This window comes from Bos grunniens, chromosome 18 (assembly GCF_055505025.1).
Source record: "Bos grunniens cultivar Pamir isolate PY7600 chromosome 18, Bosgru_T2T1.0, whole genome shotgun sequence".
In the NCBI taxonomy this organism is placed as follows: domain Eukaryota; kingdom Metazoa; phylum Chordata; class Mammalia; order Artiodactyla; family Bovidae; genus Bos; species Bos grunniens.
In genome coordinates, this window is record NC_141182.1 from 40111459 (window position 1) to 40134891 (window position 23433).

At 39.0% G+C, this 23433-nt stretch overlaps 1 protein-coding gene across 1 annotated transcript in view; it reads left to right on the forward strand.

The window, feature by feature from the left end:
- Positions 1 to 23433, forward strand: part of HYDIN (HYDIN axonemal central pair apparatus protein) — a 339719-nt gene that overhangs the window by 122760 nt on the left and 193526 nt on the right. The window contains 3 exon segments of the mRNA XM_086351674.1: positions 4825 to 4943; positions 9506 to 9729; positions 21811 to 21878. Of these exon segments, the coding sequence (XP_086207800.1) occupies positions 4825 to 4943; positions 9506 to 9729; positions 21811 to 21878 (411 nt within the window).

Sequence of the window (23433 nt, forward strand, 5' to 3'; positions counted from 1 at the left end):
GGTAACCATTAATCTTACTGTGTCTTATTAATTTTAAAAAATGTTTATAGATTCTTTAGGATTTTTCAGGTAAGATCATCCTAAAATGTTAGTAATGATGATTTGTTCTTTCTGTTTATACATTTCCCTCCTTTTTCTTGTCTCATTGCATAAGAATGGAGCTCAAGTATCATATTGAACATCTAGTATATCTTAGATGGCAGGTTTTTGAAAGCCCATGGTTACATTTTCTGGTGTTTGATACAATGTAGTCTAGTACATTCACAGATTTTAGGGCCAGGAAAGAGATTTTATAGCACATCTCCCTGCTTCTTACCTGTGAAACCAGGACACTATAATCATAAATGAGAAGCTTCCCTATTTTAAAAATATTGTAATATTTTGATCTTCTGTTAAGGAATCTGTCCTTAGAGCTTTCTAGTTCCTGCACACTTGTCCACCTTGCTGCCTTTTACCAAAACAAGAAAAATCCCTGCTTCGAAAATCTTGTGGAAATGTAGCATTTGTAATGTAACACTAAAATTTAAATTATCTCTTGCAAATGCAAGTCTGGGTATTACTTTACTCCTGTTCTGCTCTGGGTTAGGGAAATGGCTAGCTACAAATAAGACAGTCACCTTTGAAGTAATTAATAATTCCCAAAGAAACATTGGCTCACTGCTTTCTTATAACACCTCTCCTCTTTTTTTTTTTTTTTTTATTAAAGGAAGGCAGTCAAGGTAACAGATTGGGAAAGCTTTAAGCCTGACAATAATGAATAGGCTTGCAGTTTATTCCACAATACATTTGAAGTTCTCTTTCTTTGCCATTCTGAAAGTTGGATCTCTGTCAAAATACTTTTCTCTTGACCAGGGAGTCTGAATCACTGCCTTCACAACAGGTTTGAAGATTAAAAGTCTAAAATACTGAAGTGGGGTAATAAGGTTTGGGCTCTCTGAAAGTTTTACTGATGTTCTTGAGTGTTGTCAAGCTGGCACCTGATCTGTACTTCCAGGGATCACATGGATTGGGGGAACCCTTTGAATAAATCAACTATCCCAAATGTTACTAAGAGTGCTCTTGTTTCTTGTAATCAAAGCAGTCCTTGCCTAATGACCACTGTGTTGCCAAGCACTAGAGGGGACAGAGACGAATGTGTGTGGGCATGTGTGTATGCTCAGTTGTGTCTGACTCCTTGCGACCCCATGGACTGTAGCCCTCCAGGCTCTTCTGTCCATGGCATTTCCCAGGCAATAATACTGGGGTGGGTTCCATTTCCTTCTCTAGGGGATCTTCCTGACCCAGGGACGGAACCCGTGTCTCCTATGGCTCCTGCAATGGCAGCTGGATTCTTTACCACTGTGCCACCTGGGAAGCTCAGAGACAAATATCCTTGTTTTTAAAAGGATAATCATGGAGAGAAGGTACTAAAGACACAGAACCTAAATAGCAATAGAAGACAATGAAACATAAAATATCACAAGGAGTTATAATGATGATATTTAGTTAATTAATAACCAGTAATATCACTTGGTTGTTCAAAACGTATTTGCTGTAATACTGAAAATTACATCTAATGTAGCATCAAAATTATTTCAGATTTTTAAAATGTTACACGCAGAGCAAATACATAATTTTTCCTTAAATGGCTTGAAATTATAGTGGTATAAGGAAAGCCTATTAAATTATCAAATATTTAGAGCATTGATTTTTGAGGGACAACATGGACAGACAGAAACTATTCAACACTGTTAATACTGTTGATGTTTATGTGTAAAGTAATGCAACCATTCTGGAAGATAATACAGCCATAACTGTCAAACTATCAAATGTGCATCCTTTTGTTCTGGCATTAAACTTCCAATTGTGGTGAGCTGGGTAATTTAGATTAACTTCCTCAGTCTCTCTCTCACATGCACACAATCTCAGAGCAACTAAAAGAATAAAAGAACTAGAAAAAATATTTTTTTAAACTTGTTTAGAAATCAAAAGAGAGCTGCCAAGACACTGAAGGATTTGCAGGCCAAGATCCATGAGAAGAAAGAAACCAAAACAATCAGATCTGGAGGGGTCTCTTTATTCTCAGTGACACTGACTTTTGGGCAGATACTGCACAGACTGAAAAATTAAATGGAGTTAGGAAAGAAAACATAGGAGTTCATGGGATGTTTATGAACCTTGGAAATCGCCCATGTGTAAAGGTGGGAGTCGGTAAAGTGGGGACTAGAAATAAGTCCTTAAAAGAACTAGAGCTCAGCTTTGGATAATTTTTCAGGTGCAGATTTGATTAAGATGCTTCTCCACCAAGGTTCCAAGAGATAATTAATCCCTAATCCAACCAGTCCACCCTAAAGGAGATCAGTCCTGGGTATTCATTGGAGGGACTGATGTTGAAGCTGAAACTCCAATACTTTGGCCACCTGATGCGGAGAGCTGACTCATTTGAAAAGACCCTGATGCTGGGAAAGATTGAGGGCAGGAGGAGAAGGGGATGACAGATGATGAGATGGTTGGATGGCATCACCGACACAATGGACATGGGTTTGGGTAGACTCCGGAACTTGGTGATGGACAGGGAGGCCTGGCGTGCTGTGGTTCATGGGGTCACAAAGAGTTGGACACGACTGAGCAACTGAACTGAACTGAATGTTCTAAGGTATCTTTTATATATGAGAAATTTAACTTCTCTTCTGTATGTAGGATGGTCCTCTCTACATACCCTTCTTGGTAGAACTGAGAAAATAGTCACTTCAGTGATTTGGTGCAGGGCTTAATTCTGTCACAGACTCTTGCTGCCAGTGGTTAGATTCGGTTATCTGGGATCACTAATATCCCCTAGTTACCACGCAGTTCCTGGAGGAAGATAACATCTTATTAGGGTTTTGAATTATATCTACAGTTTCTTATGTACACTGACCAGCCAGCCCTCCATCAAAAATAACCAAGTATATAAGGAGGTAACACAAACTGATGGAATATTAAGGTTAACAATGAGAACAAACCCATAGAGAGCCAAGTAATAGAATTTTTCAGACACAGATTTTTTTAAATGTTCTCACTGAGAACATTGAGCAGAGGCCTGGGAACTACAAAAAATCCAATAGAAAGTCTTGCACTGAAAAGCTATGATGACAAATTAAGAACTCAGTAGATGAATTTAATAGCCTGTTAGGTATAGCCAGAGGTAGATTTTGTAAACTGGAAATTAGATAAAATAATGAGTACACTAAAGCATGTAAGGACAAAATGCAGAAAAGAGCATAAGAACTGAGGGGAATGGGGCAAAAAGTTTGTGTGTATGTGTGTGTAAAGAAATGGGAAAATGGAGCATAAGCATTATTTGAAGAGTTAATGACTTAAAATTTTTCCAAATTGTTGAAAGATATTCATCCATAGATTCAAGAAATGCAGTAAATCTCACAAAGGATAAATCCTAACCACGAGAATGTTACGGTAAAACTGCAGAAAAACAAAGGAAAAGTGGTCAGAGAAAAGACATATTATCTCAAATGAGCAATAAGACAATCAACTGAATTCTCAACAGAAATGGTAGAAGACAAGAAAGAATAGCATGATGTCTTCAAAGTGCTTAAAGAAAATATAGGAAACTGATCATAAATGTATTCAATGACATTAGTTACACTATATGTTGTAATGAGAAGTTGGAAACCACTTAAATATCCACAGAAGGGACTGGTTAAAAGTATTTAGTACATCTTTAGGTGATGATATGTAAAAATGTTCCAGATGTATTCAGTCAGTTCAGTTCAATCGGTCAGTCATGTCCAACTCTTTGCGACCCCATGAACTGCAGCACGCCAGGCTTCCCTGTCCATCACCAACTCCTGGAGCTTCCTCAAACTCATGTCCATCAAGTCAGTGATGCCATCCAACTATCTCATTCTCTGTCGTCCCATTCTCCTCCCACCTTCAATCTTGCCCAGCATCAGGGTCTTTTCAAATGAGTCAGTTCTTCGCATCAGGTGGACAAAGTATTGGAGTTTCAGCTTCAGCATTAGTCCTGCCAATGAATATTCAGGACTGATCTCCTTTAGGATTAACTGATTTGATCTCCTTGCAGTCCAAGGGGCTCTCAGCAGTCTTCTCCAACACTGCAGTACAAAAGCATCAATTCTTCAGCACTCAGCCTTTTATGGTCTAACTCTCACATCCATACATGACTACTGGAATAACCATAGCTTTGACTAGACGGACCTTTGTAGGCAAAGTAATATCTCTGCTTTTTAATATGCTGTCTGGGTTGGTCATAACTTTCCTTCCAAGGAGTAAGTGTCTTTTAATTTCATGGCTGCAATCACCATCTGCAGTGATTTTGGAGCTCAAGAAAATAAAGTCTGGATTCCATTTCTTCTACATGAAAGAAGCTGCAAAGTGAGGGTCAGATTAGACTCCTGGACTCAGATCTGTTAATGCCCTGGCTCCTTCTAAATCTAGGAAAGATCAGTGTGAACAAGTCTCTTGGAGCCCCATGTCAACTCTCATCTTATGGTCATATTTTAGAGACCATTTCTCTTTGATTTAGAGATACTATTTTCCTTTATAAGAAACTTTATACAGTTAAAATATGGGGTTGAATTAAAAAAAATTTTCTGCTAAAAGATCAGTCTCACTTTCAATATAAGCTGTCCTCTAAAGTTAAGAAAATAATAGTACTTTTGTTTCTCAAAGATAAGCGAATTATTTAGCATTGGTTAAATTATGTTCCCTCAGTCCATTGCAGGGAGCTGTTGCAATAATCTTGACTGTTTTTGTTAATAAGAAGTTGTGGGTGATCTAGGGTAATAGAGCATCACTTAGGTAATAAAATCTAAATTGTTTTTACAGGTCGAGAGATCCGTCTGCCCCTCCGAATCAAAGGGGAAGGAATGGGACCAAAGATTCATTTCAACTTTGAGTTGCTGGATATTGGAAAAGTTTTTGTTGGCTCTGTACATTGTTATGAGGTAAACATTAGGATTGTTCACTGAGACTCAAAAGTATGTGCTGTTTTTGTTTGATTTTATATGTTTTTATTGATAGGAAATTTTTGCCATCATATTTTTTTACTGTTACACCTATTTGGACCCCAAATGATCAAACTTCTCTTCATCATCCCAGTCTTACTGAAGGAAGCAATTTTTTCCATCCCTTTCAGCCCTTCTAACTTTACAAAAGGCATCAAATTCATAATTGTATTGATTTTATCAGCATCATTTTATGAATGGCAAAGGGGGACACCATAAATATTATGCATCTCCCTATCTGTTTAATTCTTGTTCTCTGACAACATAAATCCTACAGATCAGAGAATGGAGGACCTTTTACATTTTCCAGAATGTCCTAATGAGGATAGCTATTTTCACACTTCAGGGTTTTCTCTAATTTAAAATTTTAATTTAATTTTCTCTGATTTAAAAACCAATCATCCTGATTCCTGGAAGCAATCTCCCTGTTTTGTCTTTCCAATTAAATAGAAAATGATTTTTTTACATGGTGTTCCCATGGGTTCATGAGGATCAAAATTACTGCAGTGTCACTTCATCATTAAATTCGTGTCTAGGACATTTGTTTACACTATATAAAACTATAACCTAGAAAGGTTATTGTAGAAAGATTCCTAAATTGTGTTTATATTTGTATGGATGTAAAAACAAAAGCCTTCACTTAGTGAGAGACAAACAGGCATCAGGTTCCATGCTTAATTATGTGTGATGGCTACATAGGCGTGTGTCGTTTCTAATTTTTATGTACTGTTTTATAAATGAGAAATATGAGGCACATAGCAGTTAATTCAGCATTCTCACCCTTCAGGTGTGTGGACCACACATATATGAGTTCTCTTGGTCCTCACAATACCCATATGAAGTAGATACAATGACTGTTCCCATTTTATAGCTGAGGCAGGTAGATAAGGTAATGCTACATACTACAACAAACAAATACAATAACATATCTATTTTGTTCCTAACATAAAGTCCCAGACAAACTTGCTCATCAGCAGAGGGCTCTCCTCCTGCAGAGGATCAGGAACTCAGCCTCCTTCTGTCTCATGGCTCTGCCCGCCTTGCCCCTCACATGTGACTTGCAAGATTGCGATCTCACGTGTATCACACTGACAGTAGAAGAAAGAGCATGGAGGGATGCGCACAAGAGGTTTTTATAGGAGGCAGCACCAGCAGTGGCACGTATCACTTTTGTTCACATTCTATTAGGGTGTGTGACTGCAAGGGTGACTGGGAAATGTAGTCTAGCGTAGGCACAGGAAGAAGAGGATATGGGTCCAGTGAACAGCCAACTTGACTCTGCCACATTTGTTAAGTAACTTGGCAAGGTCACATAGCTTGGAAATGTTAGTGAGCAGTGAGTGACTAGGGCCCTATATCCTGGGGGAAGAGAAGGCCCTTTGCTGGCTTGTCCATCTCTTGGCATCTCATTGTGGGCAAATCCAGTCTACAGGCAACTTACCTCTCAGCCCAGCCTAACCTGGCATGGAAGGTAAGTGCCCAGCTGATGTTGAGAGCTTCCTGCTATGTCATTTGTCATCACATTCATCAGAGTTAAGGATAGCCCAAATGGGATGATTTGAAAGGTAAATAGAGATGTTAATGTCATGTTGACGTGGAATATACCTAAGAGCACACGTTAAATGAAGTGATCAGTTGCGTGACTGTCATAAAATGAAAAGTGGCACACCCACCATGTTGCATTGTGCTGTATTGCATTCTGAAAATAGTCACTTAAAGGGAAACAGGTATGAATTCTTATTGAATTGATATTCTGCCTGTAGTTTATCCAGAATAAATTTCACTTATACCTTACAGACTGTGTCTTATAGATGCTGCAGCAGAAAAGAACATTTAGTTCTGATGCAAAATGGGTAGGGTTTGCCTGAATATAATAATAATTTCTTACAAATCTTAAGAGAAGTGTACTTGAGCCCGTCACTTCCCACCCTCCCACATTTGAACAGTAACAAACCACAGCCAGCTAAATAAGTGTTAAATGAAGTGTAGCATTAAACTGGACAGTTTTGAGAGCTGTGCAGTGCCAGAGAAGGACATGGTAAGGTGCTTCTTACAGGAATATTTTGCACACACTGCGTATTTAATGCTGATGCCTCACTGCATCTCTGTTTCAATTTATTACATTACCTACTTGAGACAGATTTGAATAACTAGCTATTGCTCTTAGTCATTGCTGAGCTTAGCAGATACATAAAGAATAATCCCCAAGTGTATACACTGTTCCCCAGTGTAATTAGAAGAAAAACAAATGAGAGGTGAAGTTCTACAAATTTCCCCCTCTCCAAGGAGTTGGACTACAGGGTAAGAGCATTACTAGTAATCAGAAGATGTCAGATTTGTGCGACCAAACAAGTTCCTGGATTCCGTATATATAAGGAGTTTCTGGTTTGTCAGGGGGGAGAAGAATGAAACGCATATTCTTGAAAATAGAGTTGCCCCCTTATAGAAAATCTGAGTAAGACAACAGAAAAGGCAGTCCTTGCACCAGCTCAGAGAGGAGAACAAAGGTCCTTCAAGTTACCACCAGTACCTTTGAGTTGCCTTCAAGTTACCACTAGTACATATCAGTTGCATCTTTTTTTTTTTTTATTTTATTTTTAAACTTTACAAATTGTATTAGTTTTGAAGCACAGATAAATATTAAACCCATTCGGCTCAACACTGGGTATATAAATATCAATCACTGTCCTTTGTGAACACTCATGGCCACTCACTAGTCTAAAAGTAATTTAATAAATTTCATTTTCATAGCAATCTGAGAAGTTAGTAGTACTTATATTTTACAGATAGGAAAATAGGCACAGAGGCGCCAAGCAGTTCTGCACGGTCACACAGCTTGTAAAGTCAGTGGAAAAGCTAGGATTTGAACCCAGACATTTGACTTCTGAGACCATGATCATAATCACTTTTCTACATGGTCTTTTTCAAAGGAGTAAAGAATAAAATGTGGTTCCTATGACCAAGGAACTTAGAACAAGGGAAATGGGAAATAAATGTAAAGAGATGAGTAACATCAAGTAACAGGTATCTTTTGGTGAATCATCCATCTTCTCTTGGCAGGAGCAGTTTCTTCCTTTGCAAGAGCCCCTGTCTCTATCCTACTTATGCTCTTGATTCCTTCTTCTCTGCTCCTCAGGAGGCAGCCTAATCTAGTGGACCCCCTACACCCACCTAAGTCCTATTACCTCGGTTACCTAGTCCCCTTTTCTTATTACAACATCAAACATCTAGTCTGGGCCTTGAGTGCATTATCTCATTCAATAATATAAATAGTCTAGAGCTCCTCTACCATACCTTCCTACAGCTTTGCCATCCCCATTTTCTCTTTTTACCACTAATGTGAAAACAGCAATCTGGAACAGTCAACCACTATTTCCTCTTCACCTGCGCACTCCCTAAACATTTGTACTCTGGATTCCACAATCACGCTCTTTTGGAATTACTTTCTTCTTTGAGGGCAGGGATGGCCTAATTAAACGTAAAATATCTGTAGCATTTTCTCAAAGCTTATTCTCCTTGACCTCTGTCCACATTCAACCTCTTTTGGAAATTCTCTCTTGGCTTGCTTTGTTCCTGACATGCCTCACATACCTGTTTGAATCTTTCTTCATTATCTCCTCTTTTTTTTTCCTCCAGTGTTTGAGTGTAGGTTGAGGGCACTTTCTACATAGAGAGAATGGCTGTTCACTTGCTCAGGTGTAAACACTGGCAAGGAATGGAGACTGTGTTCTAGAAGTCCAGGAATAGAACCGTGTGGCAATACTACAGGCTCACAGCAGCACCTGTGGCAAGTGGCAGCAGGAGCAGTGGACAGAGCCAGCGTAGAGGCCTCTAAATGCCAAGCATGAGCTTTTACACACACACCTAGTGTGCAATCAAATATGGGCAAATTGGTTCCAGAAACTGATATAAAGGAATAAAACTCCTCTGTAGTAAAACAGTAGCTTGCATAAGCATCCCCAAACAGTTATCCCTCCGTTAGAGTTTGAGATGAAAATATCACAATAGAATGAAATCTAATGGTGCAACAAAGAGAACCTTTGCAATCTGGAATCCACAATTATACCTCATCTACATTATTCAAGCTACATTATAAAGATAGGCTTAGATAGCTCTTGCTCCTCTATTCTGACTTGATTTTTACTTTTCAGCATGTCACTTAATCCCAGCCTTCTCATGTGTATAAGAGAAAGACCTACCTTCCCTTGATAATTTCATGGATAGAATAAAAGGTATTTGAAGGTTCTTCTTCAGTAGATGTGATTATGATCAGTCTTTATAGCATAAGTATAATACGTATGACTAACTCCGTTTTAAAGAGATAAAAACACAAAATTATTTTCTGGCTTGGGACTCCTGTCTTTAAACAGAACACTGTTCATTTTTCCCCTGAAGTTTTTCTTTGGAGCTGTCTTCCTGCAGCTGTCTCTGTGTTGGTGCTTATATGAAAATAAATCGGAGTCCCGTTGCCTACTTTTTTCATTCCTGTCTTTTTGATACAGGCAGTGCTATCCAACAAAGGCAGCATTGATGCCCTCTTCAATGTGATCCCTCCAGTTTCACCTCTGGGGGCCTGCTTTGTTTTCAGTCCCAAAGAAGGCATCATCGAACCAAGCGGAGTCCAGGCTGTCCAGATCTCCTTCAGTTCTGCCATCCTAGGGCACTTTGAAGAAGAGTTCCTGGTCAGTGTGAATGGGTCACCTGAGCCTGTGAAATTGACTATTAGGTAAGTTGCTTCTACAAGTAATATGGAAACTGAAGTTTTTACCTACTGCTTTCTTAAACTTCGAAACTAGATCACTTCACCCATTAATGGAGAATTACTAGGTTGACAGAATGTTTATTTTTTGTTAATAACACTATTGATACCTATCTGAAAATAACAATATGACTCCTTACTGATTACTTTTTAAAATCCAGGCACAAACATAAAATGTAAAAATAAAATCCTCTCATAAAATTATTTTAAAAACCAGAACTAGATCATGTCTTGAATATCCGTATCTGTCTTTGTTGATATGAATACGTCAATATATAAGGGAGTTTTAAATTTCTACCAGTGTTTCTCTAGTAGACATGTATGACTTCTTGTAACATGGATGCAGTTGCTCTTTTGGGATCTAGTTTTTCTTTAAATTATAACCTTATAAAATAAAGACTTAAATTAGTTTCTGCTTCCTCTCTCTGTTTTAGTATATTTAGGGAAAGTAAGTTACTAACACCTGGATAAAATCATCTTCTATGACTAAGCTTTGGCTGTTACCCTATTAATAGATTCTCTAAACTTTCATCTTTTGTTTTTTCCCCCATCTTTTGTTTTTATTTTAAGGAAATTATTTAAATGGTCTTACGTCTAATGCCGCCAGAAATTATAAAATCTACTTATAGTGTCAGTCAGTCAGTGCAAGACACTTGCAACTTTTGTGCTAGATATCTTTTGATCCCTTCCCTGGCTGCTCTGTTTGTCTTCAGGTTTTAAGAAGAAGTTTTCTGTGACCAGCCCATTGGCAGACCTATAACTTTGGTTCCTGGTGCTTTAGAAGTTCATGTCTTCAGAATAGATGGCAGATTCGATTTGGATTCCCACAGCAACAGGTTGTTAATTAGTTGATAGTCTCTCTTATTTTGGTTCAGTAGCCTAGCAGTGAGAAGGCAATGGCACCCCACTCCAGTACTCTTGGCTGGAAAATCCCATGGACAGAGGAGCCTGGTAGGCTGCAGTCCATGGGGTCGCTAAGAGTCGGACACAACTGAGTGACTTCACTTTCACTTTTCACTTTCATGCACTGGAGAAGGAAATGGCAACTGACTTCAGTGTTCTTGCCTGGAGAATCCCAGGGACAGGGGAGCCTGGTAGGCTGCCAACTGTGGGGTTGCACAGAGTCAGACATGACTGAAGCGACTTAGCAGCAGCAGCAGCCTAGCAGGACCTCACTCCATCTACAGCTGAGGTCTCTCCCTTGGGGTCTAGAGATGACATAGAAAGGAGACAAGCACATTTCTGAGGCCTGAATGATCCTAGGAAAACTTATTGATCTTAAGATATCTACTGAAAATGTAGAATCTTAAGATTGACTCGAAGGTAATTACCATTTCTTCTCAATTCTTTCACCTAACTATCTCTGTTATAGGGTGCATTACATTCTCTCAAAATTCATATGTTGAAATCCTAACACCCAGTACTTTACAATGTGACTGCACTTGGAGATAAGACTTTTAAAGAAGTAATTAAGGAAAAATGAGGTCATATGAATGGGCCTTAATCTAATATGAATGATGTCCTTGTCAGAAGAGGACATTAGGACAGATACACAAATAGGAAAAGACTGTGGGAAGACACAGGGAGAAGGTACCCATTTGTGAGCAAAAGAGAAAGTTCCTCATAAGAAACCAACCCTGCCAACACATTGATCTTGGACTTCCAGCCCACAGAACTATGAGGAAATAAATATGGACACAGTTAACAACAGATCCAAAAAATACATGAAGCAGAAGCTTACATAAGGGAAGAGAGAAATAGGTAATTGAACAGTAATAAATGGAGATGTCACTACCCTACTTTGAATAATGGATAGAACAGCTCGCCAGAATATCTTAATAGAAGAGTTGAATAATACCGTAAACCAACTAGACCTAAGAGACACCTGTAGAGCTCGCCACCCAACAGGTACATTTGGAGCATTTTCCAGAATAGACCATGAATGAAGCCATAAAGCAACTCTCAATAAATTTTAATAATTTGAATCATGCAGAGTGTGTTCTTCAACTAGAAAGGAATAAAATGAAAAATCAAAAGTAGAAGAAAATGTAGAGAATTTACAAATATGTGGAAATTAAAAAACACTCCTAAATTACCAATAGGTCAAAGAAAAAATTACAAAATACTTTGAGATAAATGAAAGCAGAACAGAGTACCAAAACTTATGAGATGTGGTAAAAGTAGTGCTTTGAGGGAAATTGATAGCTGTGAGTGTCTGTATTTAAAAAGAAAAAAGATCTCAAATCAATAACTTAAATTTCTACCTTATGAAACTTGAAAAAGAAGAGCTAACTAAATCCAAAGCAAGCACAAGGAAGAAAATAATAAAGATTAGAGTGGAAATTAATGAAATAAAAAAGAAAAACAATAGAGAAAAAATAAAACTGAAAGTTGTTTTTGTTTAACATTGTATTGAAAGTTCTATCCAAGGCAATTAGGCAAGAAAAAGAAATAAAAGACTTTCAGATTGAAAAGTAAGAAGTAAAACTCTCTTTGCAGATGATGTGATTTTATATGTAGAATATTCTAAGGATTCCACCAAAAAGCTATAGAGCTAGCAATTGAGTTCAGAAAAATTACACAATATAGGCTCATATACAAAAATCAATTGTATTTCTGGAGAGTAGCAATAAAAATTCAAAAATGAAATTAAGAAAATTCCTCTTACAATAGTTAAAAGAATATCAGTTCAGTTCAGTTCAGTTGCTCAGTCGTGTCCGACTCTTTGTGACTCCATGAATCACAGCACGCCGGGCCTCCCTGTCCATCACCAACTCCCAGAGTTTACCCAAACTCATGAGTCAGTGATGCCATCTATCCATCTCATCCTCTGTCATCCCCTTCTCCTGCCCCCAATCCCTCCCAGCATCAGGGTCTTTTCAAATGAGTCAACTTTTTGCATGAGGTGGCCGAAGTATTGGAGTTTTGGCCTCAGCATCAGTCCTTCCAGTGAACACCCAGGACTTATCTCCTTTAGGATGGACTGGTTGGATCTCCTTGCAGTCCAAGGGACTCTCAAGAGTCTTCTCCAACACCACAGTTCAAAAGCATCAGTTCTTCGGCACTCAGCCTTCTTCACAGTCCAACTCTCACATCCATACGTGACCACAGGAAAAACCATAGCCTTGACTAGACGGACCTTTGTTGGCAAAGTAATGTCTCTGCTGAATTTGGTAATAAGGAGTTCATGATCTGAGCCACAGTCAGCTTCTGGTCTTGTTTCTGTTGACTATATAGAGCTTCTCCATCTTTGGCTGCAAAGAACATAATCAATCTGATTTTGGTGTTGACCATCTGGTGATGTCCATGTGTAGAGTCTTCTCTTGTGTTGTTGGAAGAGGGTGTTTGCCATGACCAGTGCATTTTCTTGGCAAAACTCTATTAGTCTTTGCCCTGCTTCATTCCGTATTCCAAGGCCAAATTTGCCTGTTACTCCAGGTGTTTCTTGACTTCCTACTTTTGCATTCCAGTCCCCTATAATGAAAAGGACACCTTTTTTGGGTGTTAGTTCTAAAAGGTCTTGTAGGTCTTCATAGAACTGTTCAACTTCAGCTTCATCAGCATTACTGGTTGGGGCATAGACTTGGATTACCGTGATAGTGAATGGTTTGCCTTGGAAACGAACAGAGATCATTCTGTCGTTTTTGAGATTGCATCCAAGTACTGCATTTCGGACTCTTGTTGACCATGATGGCTACTCCATTTCTTCTGAGGGATTCCTGCCTGCAGTAATAGATATAATGGTCATATGAGTTAAATTCACCCATTCCAGTCCATTTGAGTTCGCTGATTCCTAGAATGTCGACATTCATTCTTGCCATCTCTTGTTTGACCACTTCCAATTTGCCTTGATTCATGGACCTGACATTCCAGGTTCCTATGCAATATTGCTCTTTACAGCATTGGACCTTGCTTCTATCACCAGTCACATCCACAGCTGGGTATTGTTTTTGCTTTGGTTCCATCCCTTCATTCTTTCTGGAGTTATTTCTCCACTGATCTCCAGTAGCATATTGGGCACCTACTGACCTGGGGAGTTCCTTTTTCAGTATCCTATCATTTTGCCTTTTCATACTGTTCATGGGGTTCTCAAGGCAAGAATACTGAAGTGGTTTGCCATTCCCTTCTCCAGTGGACCACATTCTGTCAGACCTCTCCACCATGACCCGTCCATCTTGGGTGGCCCCACGGGCATGGCTTAGTTTCATTGAGTTAGACAAGGCTGTGGTCCTAGTGTGATTAGATTGATTAGTTTTCTGTGAGTATGGTTTCAGTGCATCTGCCCACTGATGTCCTCTTGCAACACCTACCATCTTACTTGGGTTTCTCTTACTTTGGACGTGGGAAGTAGGGAAAATCACTAGACCATTCAGGAATGACCTAAATCAAATCCCTTATGATTATACAGTGGAAGTGAGAAATAGATTTAAGGGCCTAGATCTGTAGAGTGCCTGATGAACTATGGAATGAGGTTTGTGCCATTGTACAGGAGACAGGGATCAAGACCATCCCCAATGAAAAGAAATGCAGAAAAGCAAAATGGCTGTCTGGGGAGGCCTTACAAATAGCTGTGAAAAGAAGAGAAGTGAAAAGCAAAGGAGAAAAGGAAAAATATAAGCATCTGAATGCAGAGTTCCAAAGAATAGCAAGAGGAGATAAGAAAGCCTTCCTCAGTGATCAATGCAAAGAAATAGAGGAAAACAACAAATGGGAAAGACTAGAGATCTCTTCAAGGAAATTAGAGATACCAAGGGAACATTTCATGCAAATATGGGCTCAATAAAGGACAGAAATGGTATGGACCTAACAGAAGCAGAAGATATTAAGAAGAGATGGCAAGAATACACAGAAGAACTGTGCAAAAAAGATCTTCATGACCCAGGTAATCACGATGGTGTGATCACTCACCTAGAGCCAGACATCCTGGAATGTGAAGTCCAGTGGGCCTTAGAAAGCATCACTACGAACAAAGCTAGTGGAGGTGATGGAATTCCAGTTGAGCTATTTCAAATCCTGAAAGATGATGCTGTGAAAATGCTGCACTCAATATGCCAGCAAATTTGGAAAACTCAGCAGTGGCCACAGGACTGGAAAATATCAGTTTTCATTCCAGTCCCAAAGAAAGGCAATGCCAAAGAACGCGCAAACTCCCGCACAATTGCACTCATCTCACACGCTAGTAAAGTAATGCTCAAAATTCTCCAAGCCAGGCTTCAGCAATACGTGAACCGTGAACTTCCTGATGTTCAAGCTGGTTTTAGAAAAGGCAGAGGAACCAGAGATCAAATTGCCAACATCCGCTGGATCATGGAAAAAGCAAGAGAGTTCCAGAAAGGCATCTATTTCTGCTTTATTGACTATGCCAAAGCCTTTGACTGTGTGGATCACAATAAACTGTAGAAAATTCTGAAAGAGATGGGAATCCCAGACCACCTGACCTGCCTCTTGAGAAATCTGTATGCAGGTCAGGAAGCAACAGTTAGAACTGGACATGGAACAACAGACTGGTTCCAAATAGGAAAAGAAGTACGTCAAGGTTGTATATTGTCACCTGCTTATTTAACTTATATGCAGAGTACATCATGAGAAACACTGGACTGGAAGAAACACAAGCTGGAATCAAGATTGCCAGGAGAAATATCAATAACCTCAGATATGCAGATGACACCACCCTTATGGCAGAAAGTGAAGAGGAACTCAAAAGCCTCTTGATGAAAGTGAAAGTGGAGAGTGAAAAAGTTGGCTTAAAGCTCAACATTCAGAAAACTAAGATCATGGTATGCGGTCCCATCACTTCACGGGAAATAGATGGGGAAACATTGGAAACAGTGTCAGACTTTTTTGGGCTCCAAAATCACTGCAGATGGTGACTGCAGTCATGAAATTAAAAGACGCTTACTCCTTGGAAGGAAAGTTATGACCAAGCTAGATAGCATATTCAAAAGCAGAGACATTACTTTGCCAACAAAGGTCTGTCTAGTCAAGGCTATGGTTTTTCCATATGGATGTGGTGTGAGAGTTGGACTGTGAAGAAGGCTGAGCGCCGAAGAATTGATGCTTTTGAACTGTGGTGTTGGAGAAGACTCTTGAGAGTCCCTTGGACTGCACGGAGATCCAACCAGTCCATTCTGAAGGAGATCAGCCCTGGAATTTCTTTGGAGGGAAGGATGCTGAAGCTGAAACTCCAGTACTTTGGCCACCTCATGTGAAGAGTTGACTCATTGGAAAAGACTCTGTTGCTGAGAGGGATTGGGGGCAGGAGGAGAAGGGGATGACCGAGGATGAGATGGCTGGATGGCATCACTGACTCAATGGACATGAATCTGAGTGAACTCCGGGAGTTGGTGATGGACAGGGAGGCCTGGCGTGCTGCGATTCATGGAGTCGCAAAGAGTCGGACACAACTGAGCAACTGAACTGAACTGAATGTCTCTGCTTTTGAATATGCTATCTAGGTTGGTCATAACTTTCCTTCCAAGCAGTAAGTGTCTTTTAATTTCATGACTGCAGTCACCATCTGCAGTGATTTTGGAGCCCAAAAAAATAAAGTCTGCCACTGTTTCCACTGTTTCCCCATCTATTTGCCATGAAGTGATGGGACCGGATACCATGATCTTAGTTTTCTGAATGTTGAGGTTTAAGCCAACTTTTTCACTCTCTTCTTTCACTTTCATCAAGAGGCTTTTTAGTTCCTCTTCACTTTTTGCCATAAGGGTGGTGTCATCTGCATATCTGACGTTATTGATATTTCTTGATTCCAATCTTGATTCCAGCTTGTGCTTCCTCCAGCCCAGCGTTTCTCATGATGTACTCTGCATAGAAGTTAAATAAGCAGGGTGAGAATATACAGCCTTGATGTACTCCTTTTTCTATTTGGAACCAGTCTGTTGTTCCATGTCCAGTTCTAACTGTTGCTTCCTGATCTGCATATAGGTTTAGTTGGGAATAAATGTAACAAAAAAATGTGTTAGACTTGCACATTGAAAACTACAAAACCTCATCGAAAATGAATTTAAAAGAAGACCTAAATAAGTGACTTAGATTAGAAGACTTAATATTAACCTATGATGGCACAATTTCACAAAGTGATGTATAGATTCAACATGATTCTATCAAAATTCCAGCTGTCCGTTTTGCATAATCAATGAGCTGATATTAAAGTTTATATGGAAAGGCAAGAAATCCAGAATAGCCAAAATAATTTTTTACAAATACCCTAAATTTGGAGAACTTCTATATCCCATTTCAAAACATACTACAGTTTTGATGCAGTAATCAAGAATGTGTTATACTAGTATTAAGATAGACATGTTGATCAATGGCACAGAATTGAGATTCAAAAAATAAATTCATATGGTTATGGTCAGTTTTTTTTTTATCAAGAAAATTCAATGGGAAAAAGGATAGTATTTTCAGCAAATGATGCTAGAGCATCTGGATATCTACATTCAAAATAATAAAGCTCCATGGAACCCCCTCCATCTCACACCATATACAGAATTAATATGCACTTCCCTGGTGGCTCAGACGGTACAGAATCCACCTGAAATGCAGGAGACCTGGGTTCAATCCCTGGGTCAAGAAGATGCCCTGGAGAAGGGCATGGCAACCCACCCCAGTATTCTTACTCAGATAATCCCATGGACAGAGGAGCCTGGTGGGGTACAGTCTATGGAGTCACAAAAGAGTCGGACATGACTAAGCAACTAACACACACATAGACCAAAGCCCTAAATGTAACAACTAAAACTATAAAACTTTAAAAATAAAACATAGGTGCAAATATACATGACTTTGAGATTAGGCAAAGATTTCTTAAATATGACATCTAAGTATAAGCAATCAAAGGAAAAGTAAGTAAATTAGACTTTATCAGAATTTTTAAATTTTGTGCTTCAAAGGACACTATTAAGAAATGAAAAAAGCAAACTACAAAATGGGAAAAAATATTTGTAAATCATATATCTGAAAAGGGGCATCTACCTAAGGTATATACAGAACACTCAATAACCAACAGACAACCCAGTTAAAAATGGGCAAACCATCTGAGCAGACTTTTCTCTAAAAAAGATATGCAAATAACTAATACCATATGAATAGACTCTCAACATCATTAATCATCAAGGAGATACAAATAGAAACCACATTGAGATACAACTTCATACCTGTGTGGATGGTTATAACTTAAAAATAGAAAACAGCAAGTGTTGTAGAGAATGTAGAGAAATAAGAAGCCTCATACACTGATGGTGGAAATGTAAAATTTGCAGCCACTTTGGAGCAGTCTGACAGATTCTCAAAGAGGTAAACTTTGAATTACCTTATAATCTAGCAATCTATTCCTAGATACCTACCCAAGAAAAATGAAAATTGAAATCCACACAAAAACTTGCACGTGAATGTTTAACACTGCGTTATTCTTAGTAGCCAAAAGGTGAAAATAATCCAAGTGTCTCCCAGCTGATGAATGGATAAATAAAAGATGGTCTATTCACACAATGGAATGTTATTGAGACCATAAAAAGGAATGAGAAAAGAAAGAAGGATGTACCTGCTGCAACATGGTACCTGTTAAATGGGTGAATTTATAGCATAGGAATTATATTTGAATGAGGCTGTTATTTTTTTTTTAATGTCCAAGAGCCTGTAATATTGAATAATAGTTCTGTCATTTCATGAGTGAATTTTTTAAATCTCTCGTCTCTTCTCCTAAAGATCCCAAGCATGCACTATGTACTGTCACATGTCACTAGAAGGCAGTGGCACCCACTCCAGCACTCTTGCCTGGAAAATCCCATGGATGGAGGAGCCTGGTGGGCTGCAGTCCATGGGGTCGCTAAGAGTCAGACACGACTGAGTGACTTCACTTTCACTTTTCACTTTCATGCATTGGAGAAGGAAATGGCAACCCACTCCAGTGTTCTTGCCTGGAGAATCCCAGGGACGGGGGAGCCGGGTGGGCTGCAGTCCATGGGGTCGCTAAGAGTCGGAGACGACTGAAGCGACTCAGCAGCAGCAGCAATGTCTGAATAGATCAGGATGTACTTGGGTTTTCCACTGTGAATAACAGTTTAGAAATCTTCTAGGAACCTTCTTACAAGTAAGATTGGACTAGTTAATACTCCAGGTATTCTGTGAAGGTTAGGTCTCTTAAGTCTCTGGACCTTACCATTCATACCAGCTCCCATGCTTCTTTTTTTTTTTGAATGTTCACTCCTTGTTTCTTGCAAAGGAAAGGAAAATCTGGCTGTGGAAAGAATGTTTATTTCATCCTAAAACTAATTACAAATTGCTAAGAGAAATATTCTTGTGTAAATTGCATTTGTCCAGAATTGTTCTAGCATGTCATACCACAAACAGTAATTTTGAAAACTTGGTAAATATCTGGTGTCACAAATAAATGTCTAATGATAAAGGTTGAAATACATGTATAATTTATTATTTATTTTCAGTTCCACACAGTAATACTCATTTTACTTATGACTTTGCCAGGGATACTCTCTTGGGCCTTATAGCCCAGGAAGTCTCTATAAAGTTTATATTGTGGATTCTGAAATTTTATTTCTTGTTCTTTTACTGTCAGGTAATCTTCTTTCCTCAAAACCACATAATTTTAGCTAGTATACATTGAAAGTTATCAAAACTATTGCTGAATTTTTTTTCTATTTCTGTTTATTTCTCTGGCTGCATGACACAGTACTTAAAGTGGTTGGATAAACAACACTGTACAATTGAAGTGGTTTTTTAAAATTACCTATAAGCAATTTTGTACTCTCCTATTTTTACATATGTGACTTTATGAAGTTTAACTGTAGCATATTTTTCATTTAGTCTGTTTTACATAACATCATAATAATTCAATCACTTTATTTCTTAGTCTTTAAAATTCTAATCTTAACAGACCACTGCATTGGTGTTGGGGACCATCTTGGCAGAGACTGTCCTAATATTCAGAATCCCTGTTTGAATGGATGTGACAGCGTCTAAGCCCAGTTGGTATTCAGCTGCCGTTCCCTTAGTTATATGTGCCTTTGAACAAATGTGATTTTTTCTGCTTCACTGATTAAACGACTGCATTGTGCAGTTTTGTGATCTTCTTTCCTATTTCTTTATGCTTTTGTGCACCGCAGACACTTTTGATCTATTTGTTACTTTGGCCTCCCCCAAACTTTTTTTACAAGTATCTAATCTGTAGGCTCATTTGACTTCATTCTCAGCTAGATCCTAATTCCTCCTGAGTACCAGCCGCTCCTTTTGAAACCACTTTGGATTATTAGCATGAAATAGAACAGATGGTCCTGGGAAAGGCTTTTAGAATTGAAACTTCCTGTACTGAGTCTTTGTTGTCATCTCTCCTCCCAGGCTTGCAGGAGCCTCTCAACATATTACAGTCAGATTTCTAGCAGCCGGAAGTATCACAGGGGCACCAAGTGCGTTCAGCATGGCATGACACACCTACATCACCAGCATCTGGATCTGGGTGGGTTAGAAGACTCAGGCTTGGTGGGATTTCTGGTATTTGTGTGTCTATAACTTTTGAAAGCCTGGCACACAAATGGGGAAATAGTTCAGTTCTTACCTTTGGTCTAGAGATTTTAGGGACATGGACCACGGAAAAAGGCAAGAATAAGCAAGTACCTGATATATTAGTTTTCTATTGCTGCTGTAACAAATTACCACAAACTCAGCTTAAAGCAATACACACATATTATTTTAAGTATGGTCTTACTGAGCTAAAATCAAAGAATTGGCCAGGGCTGTGTTTGTTTATGGTAGCTCTTGGGGAGCATTAGTTTCCTAACCTTGTTCGGCTTCTTGATGCTGCCCACAGTCTTCAGCTCATGGTCTCCCTCCTCCATCTTCAAACCTAGCAAAAGCTGGCTGAGTCCTTCTCACATTGCCTCACTCCTACCTTGTCTTCTGCCTCCATGTTCTAATTTTAAAGACCCTAGTGATTACATTGAACCCAACTAGATAATTCCGGCTAATGTCCGTATCTGGCATGCATGCCTGCTAAGTCACTTATGTCGTGTCCAGCTCTCTGCAACCCTATGGATTGTAGCCCTCCAGGCTTGCATGGGGTTCTTCATGCAAGAATACTGGAGTGGATTGCCATGCCCTCCTCCGGGGGATCTTCCCAACCTAGGGATTAAACCTTCATCTCTTACATCTCTTATATCTCTTACATTGGTAGGCAGGTTCTTTAGTAATAGCATCACCTGGTAAGCCCAATTTCCTTATTTTAAGTTCAGTTAATTAGCAACTTCAATTCCTTCTGCTACCTTAATTATTCTTTGCCATGTAACCTAATATATTCATAGATTTTGGGGGTTGTTAGCACATAGACATCTTTGGGGACCATTATACTATCTACCACACCTAAAGTCAGCTAGAAGCTATGGAATCTCTATTATTTATTTTAAGCTAGAGCATCACTCCAAGATCATCACTGCAAGAGCCTTGCATGAGAGGGAAACAGAAAATCAACAGCTAAAGATTCCTTAAAGCCCACCTATTCCCATCTTCTCTTTTATATGTTAGGGAAAAAACTGAGACCTGCAGAGGCAAAGTGATTGACCAAGATCACAGCTAGTTGGTGCTAGGAACTGGATTAAAACAGGTTTATAAAAGTGTGGGCCAAGGAATATTGGTATCATTGATAGTCTTTGATGTCTATACCTGGATTAGACCTATAATTTTTTCTTGTCTGAGTTAATAACTTTTCATGTTGTGTTTCTCATCCACATTAACATTTTGTGCCATTAGTTCAGTGATGTATCTTCTCTGCCTCATCACTGGTAGGAATATGGTGATAAGTTAACCATAGCATCATTTGCTAAAACCCAAAGGTTTGAGAGTTGTAAAGGAATTTTAAGAACCATTGTGATTGACCATTATCTCACAGTTTCTGTGAGTCCTAGATGATGCGGTCATTGATTAAATGCCAAATTGTGGTTTTCAGTGCTCACTGTCTGCCCACTTCCTGATTGTTACCTTGAAGTCACCGGATTCTCTTTCCATTCCCTCAGTGTATATTCTTACTTCCAGAGGCTGTGTCATTGGACCTACCTTCCATTTTAATGTTCCTGCTCTGCATTTTGGTGATGTTTCCTTTGGTGAGTACTTTTCCATTTTAAATTAGATATTGAGAAAAATTCCTTTTCCCTCTACGTGGGAGGGAGAAGGTTTACAAAGAATTTCTCTTACCATTTTGTGTAGGCAATAGCTAAGAGGTTCTAGAATTGTTTTTCCTCTCTAGCACTTTGGTGCCATTTCCTAGTTTTTAGGTGAACATTTTAGCTATGTGCTGGACACTAGTTGTCAGGCCATGGGTGTCCACCCCAGTTCCTGCAACAGAACAACAGAATGCTTTATGTTTCACTCCACTATCTGAACATTCTGAACACTCTGTTTTTATGCAGATTTTGACTTGCCACTTTGGCCACACAGCCTGTTAACAGAGATGCTCTCAAGTTTAAAGTGAACTCAATGGTGGTTTAAGTCAGGTGTTTTATCACTTCAAACTGAAGACTCTTCTTTATTGTTGTATCGACTTTTTACTCACTTGCTTCCCTGAGTCGTTTTCTCCCATCTGAACTTCCCCAATAATAGAAATGATAACAACAGTGGAAGCAAATTTACTTATTAATTGGTTCTTTCTTGTACTCCAATTGCTGCTAAGTAATAATATGAAATATGACATTTAAACGCTTTAGCAATCCTAGGGGGAGGCACTCTTTAAGGTTCCCATTTTAAAGATAGAAGACCTGAGCACTGGAACAGTTAAATAACTCCCAAAGGTCACACAGCAATAGCAGAATTAGTACTTCAATTGAGATCTATCTAAATCATATTTTGTCAACTTGGGTGTTGACAGTTGCACCTAGAGAAGCAAAAATTGATTCCTGGGGGTTGAGAAAACTTAGATATAACAATGGTTTGTGTCCAAAGGTCCACCCTACCCAACCGAATCTTTTTCCTTGGTATTTATTTCTCTTGTTAGAGAGAATTGAGTCTAATTAAAATCGTATTTAATTAACTGATTTGATGATATAAAATTAGTTTATCACAATGGTTCTTTTTAGGAGGTAATAATTTTTTAAAATTGAGAAACCCTGCTGCTACTGCTAAATCACTTCAGTCGTGTTCAACTCTGTGCGACCCCATAGACAGCAGCCCACCAGGCTCCCCCATCCCTGGGATTCTCCAGGCAAGAACACTGAAGTGGGTTGCCATTTCCTTCTCCAATGCATGATAGTGAAAAGTGAAAGGGAAGTCGCTCACTCGTGTCCGAGCCTCAGTGACCCCATGGACTCCAGCCTTCCCGGCTTCTCCATCCATGGGATTTTCCAGGCAAGAGTACTGGAGTGGGGTGCCATTGCCTTCTCCGAAGTCTGAATCTTTATTCCTTAATTATTTCCATTTTGTTCTATTGTTTTCCATTTTGACTTTTAATTCTTTTGCTTCATTTCAAGTTGGCCCATCTAACTTGGGGAAAAATATTTCTTAAGAAAAATCGTAATGCCTTTATAAATTGCTTTAACATGTGGGTGTTGTAAAAGTTTTTGAAAATTCAGAGCACATGTATTTATACAATGCTTGTACCCTGACCTATGTTATAATGGGTAAGGCACATACCATAAGAAGGTTTATATAAATGAAGTTGAATGT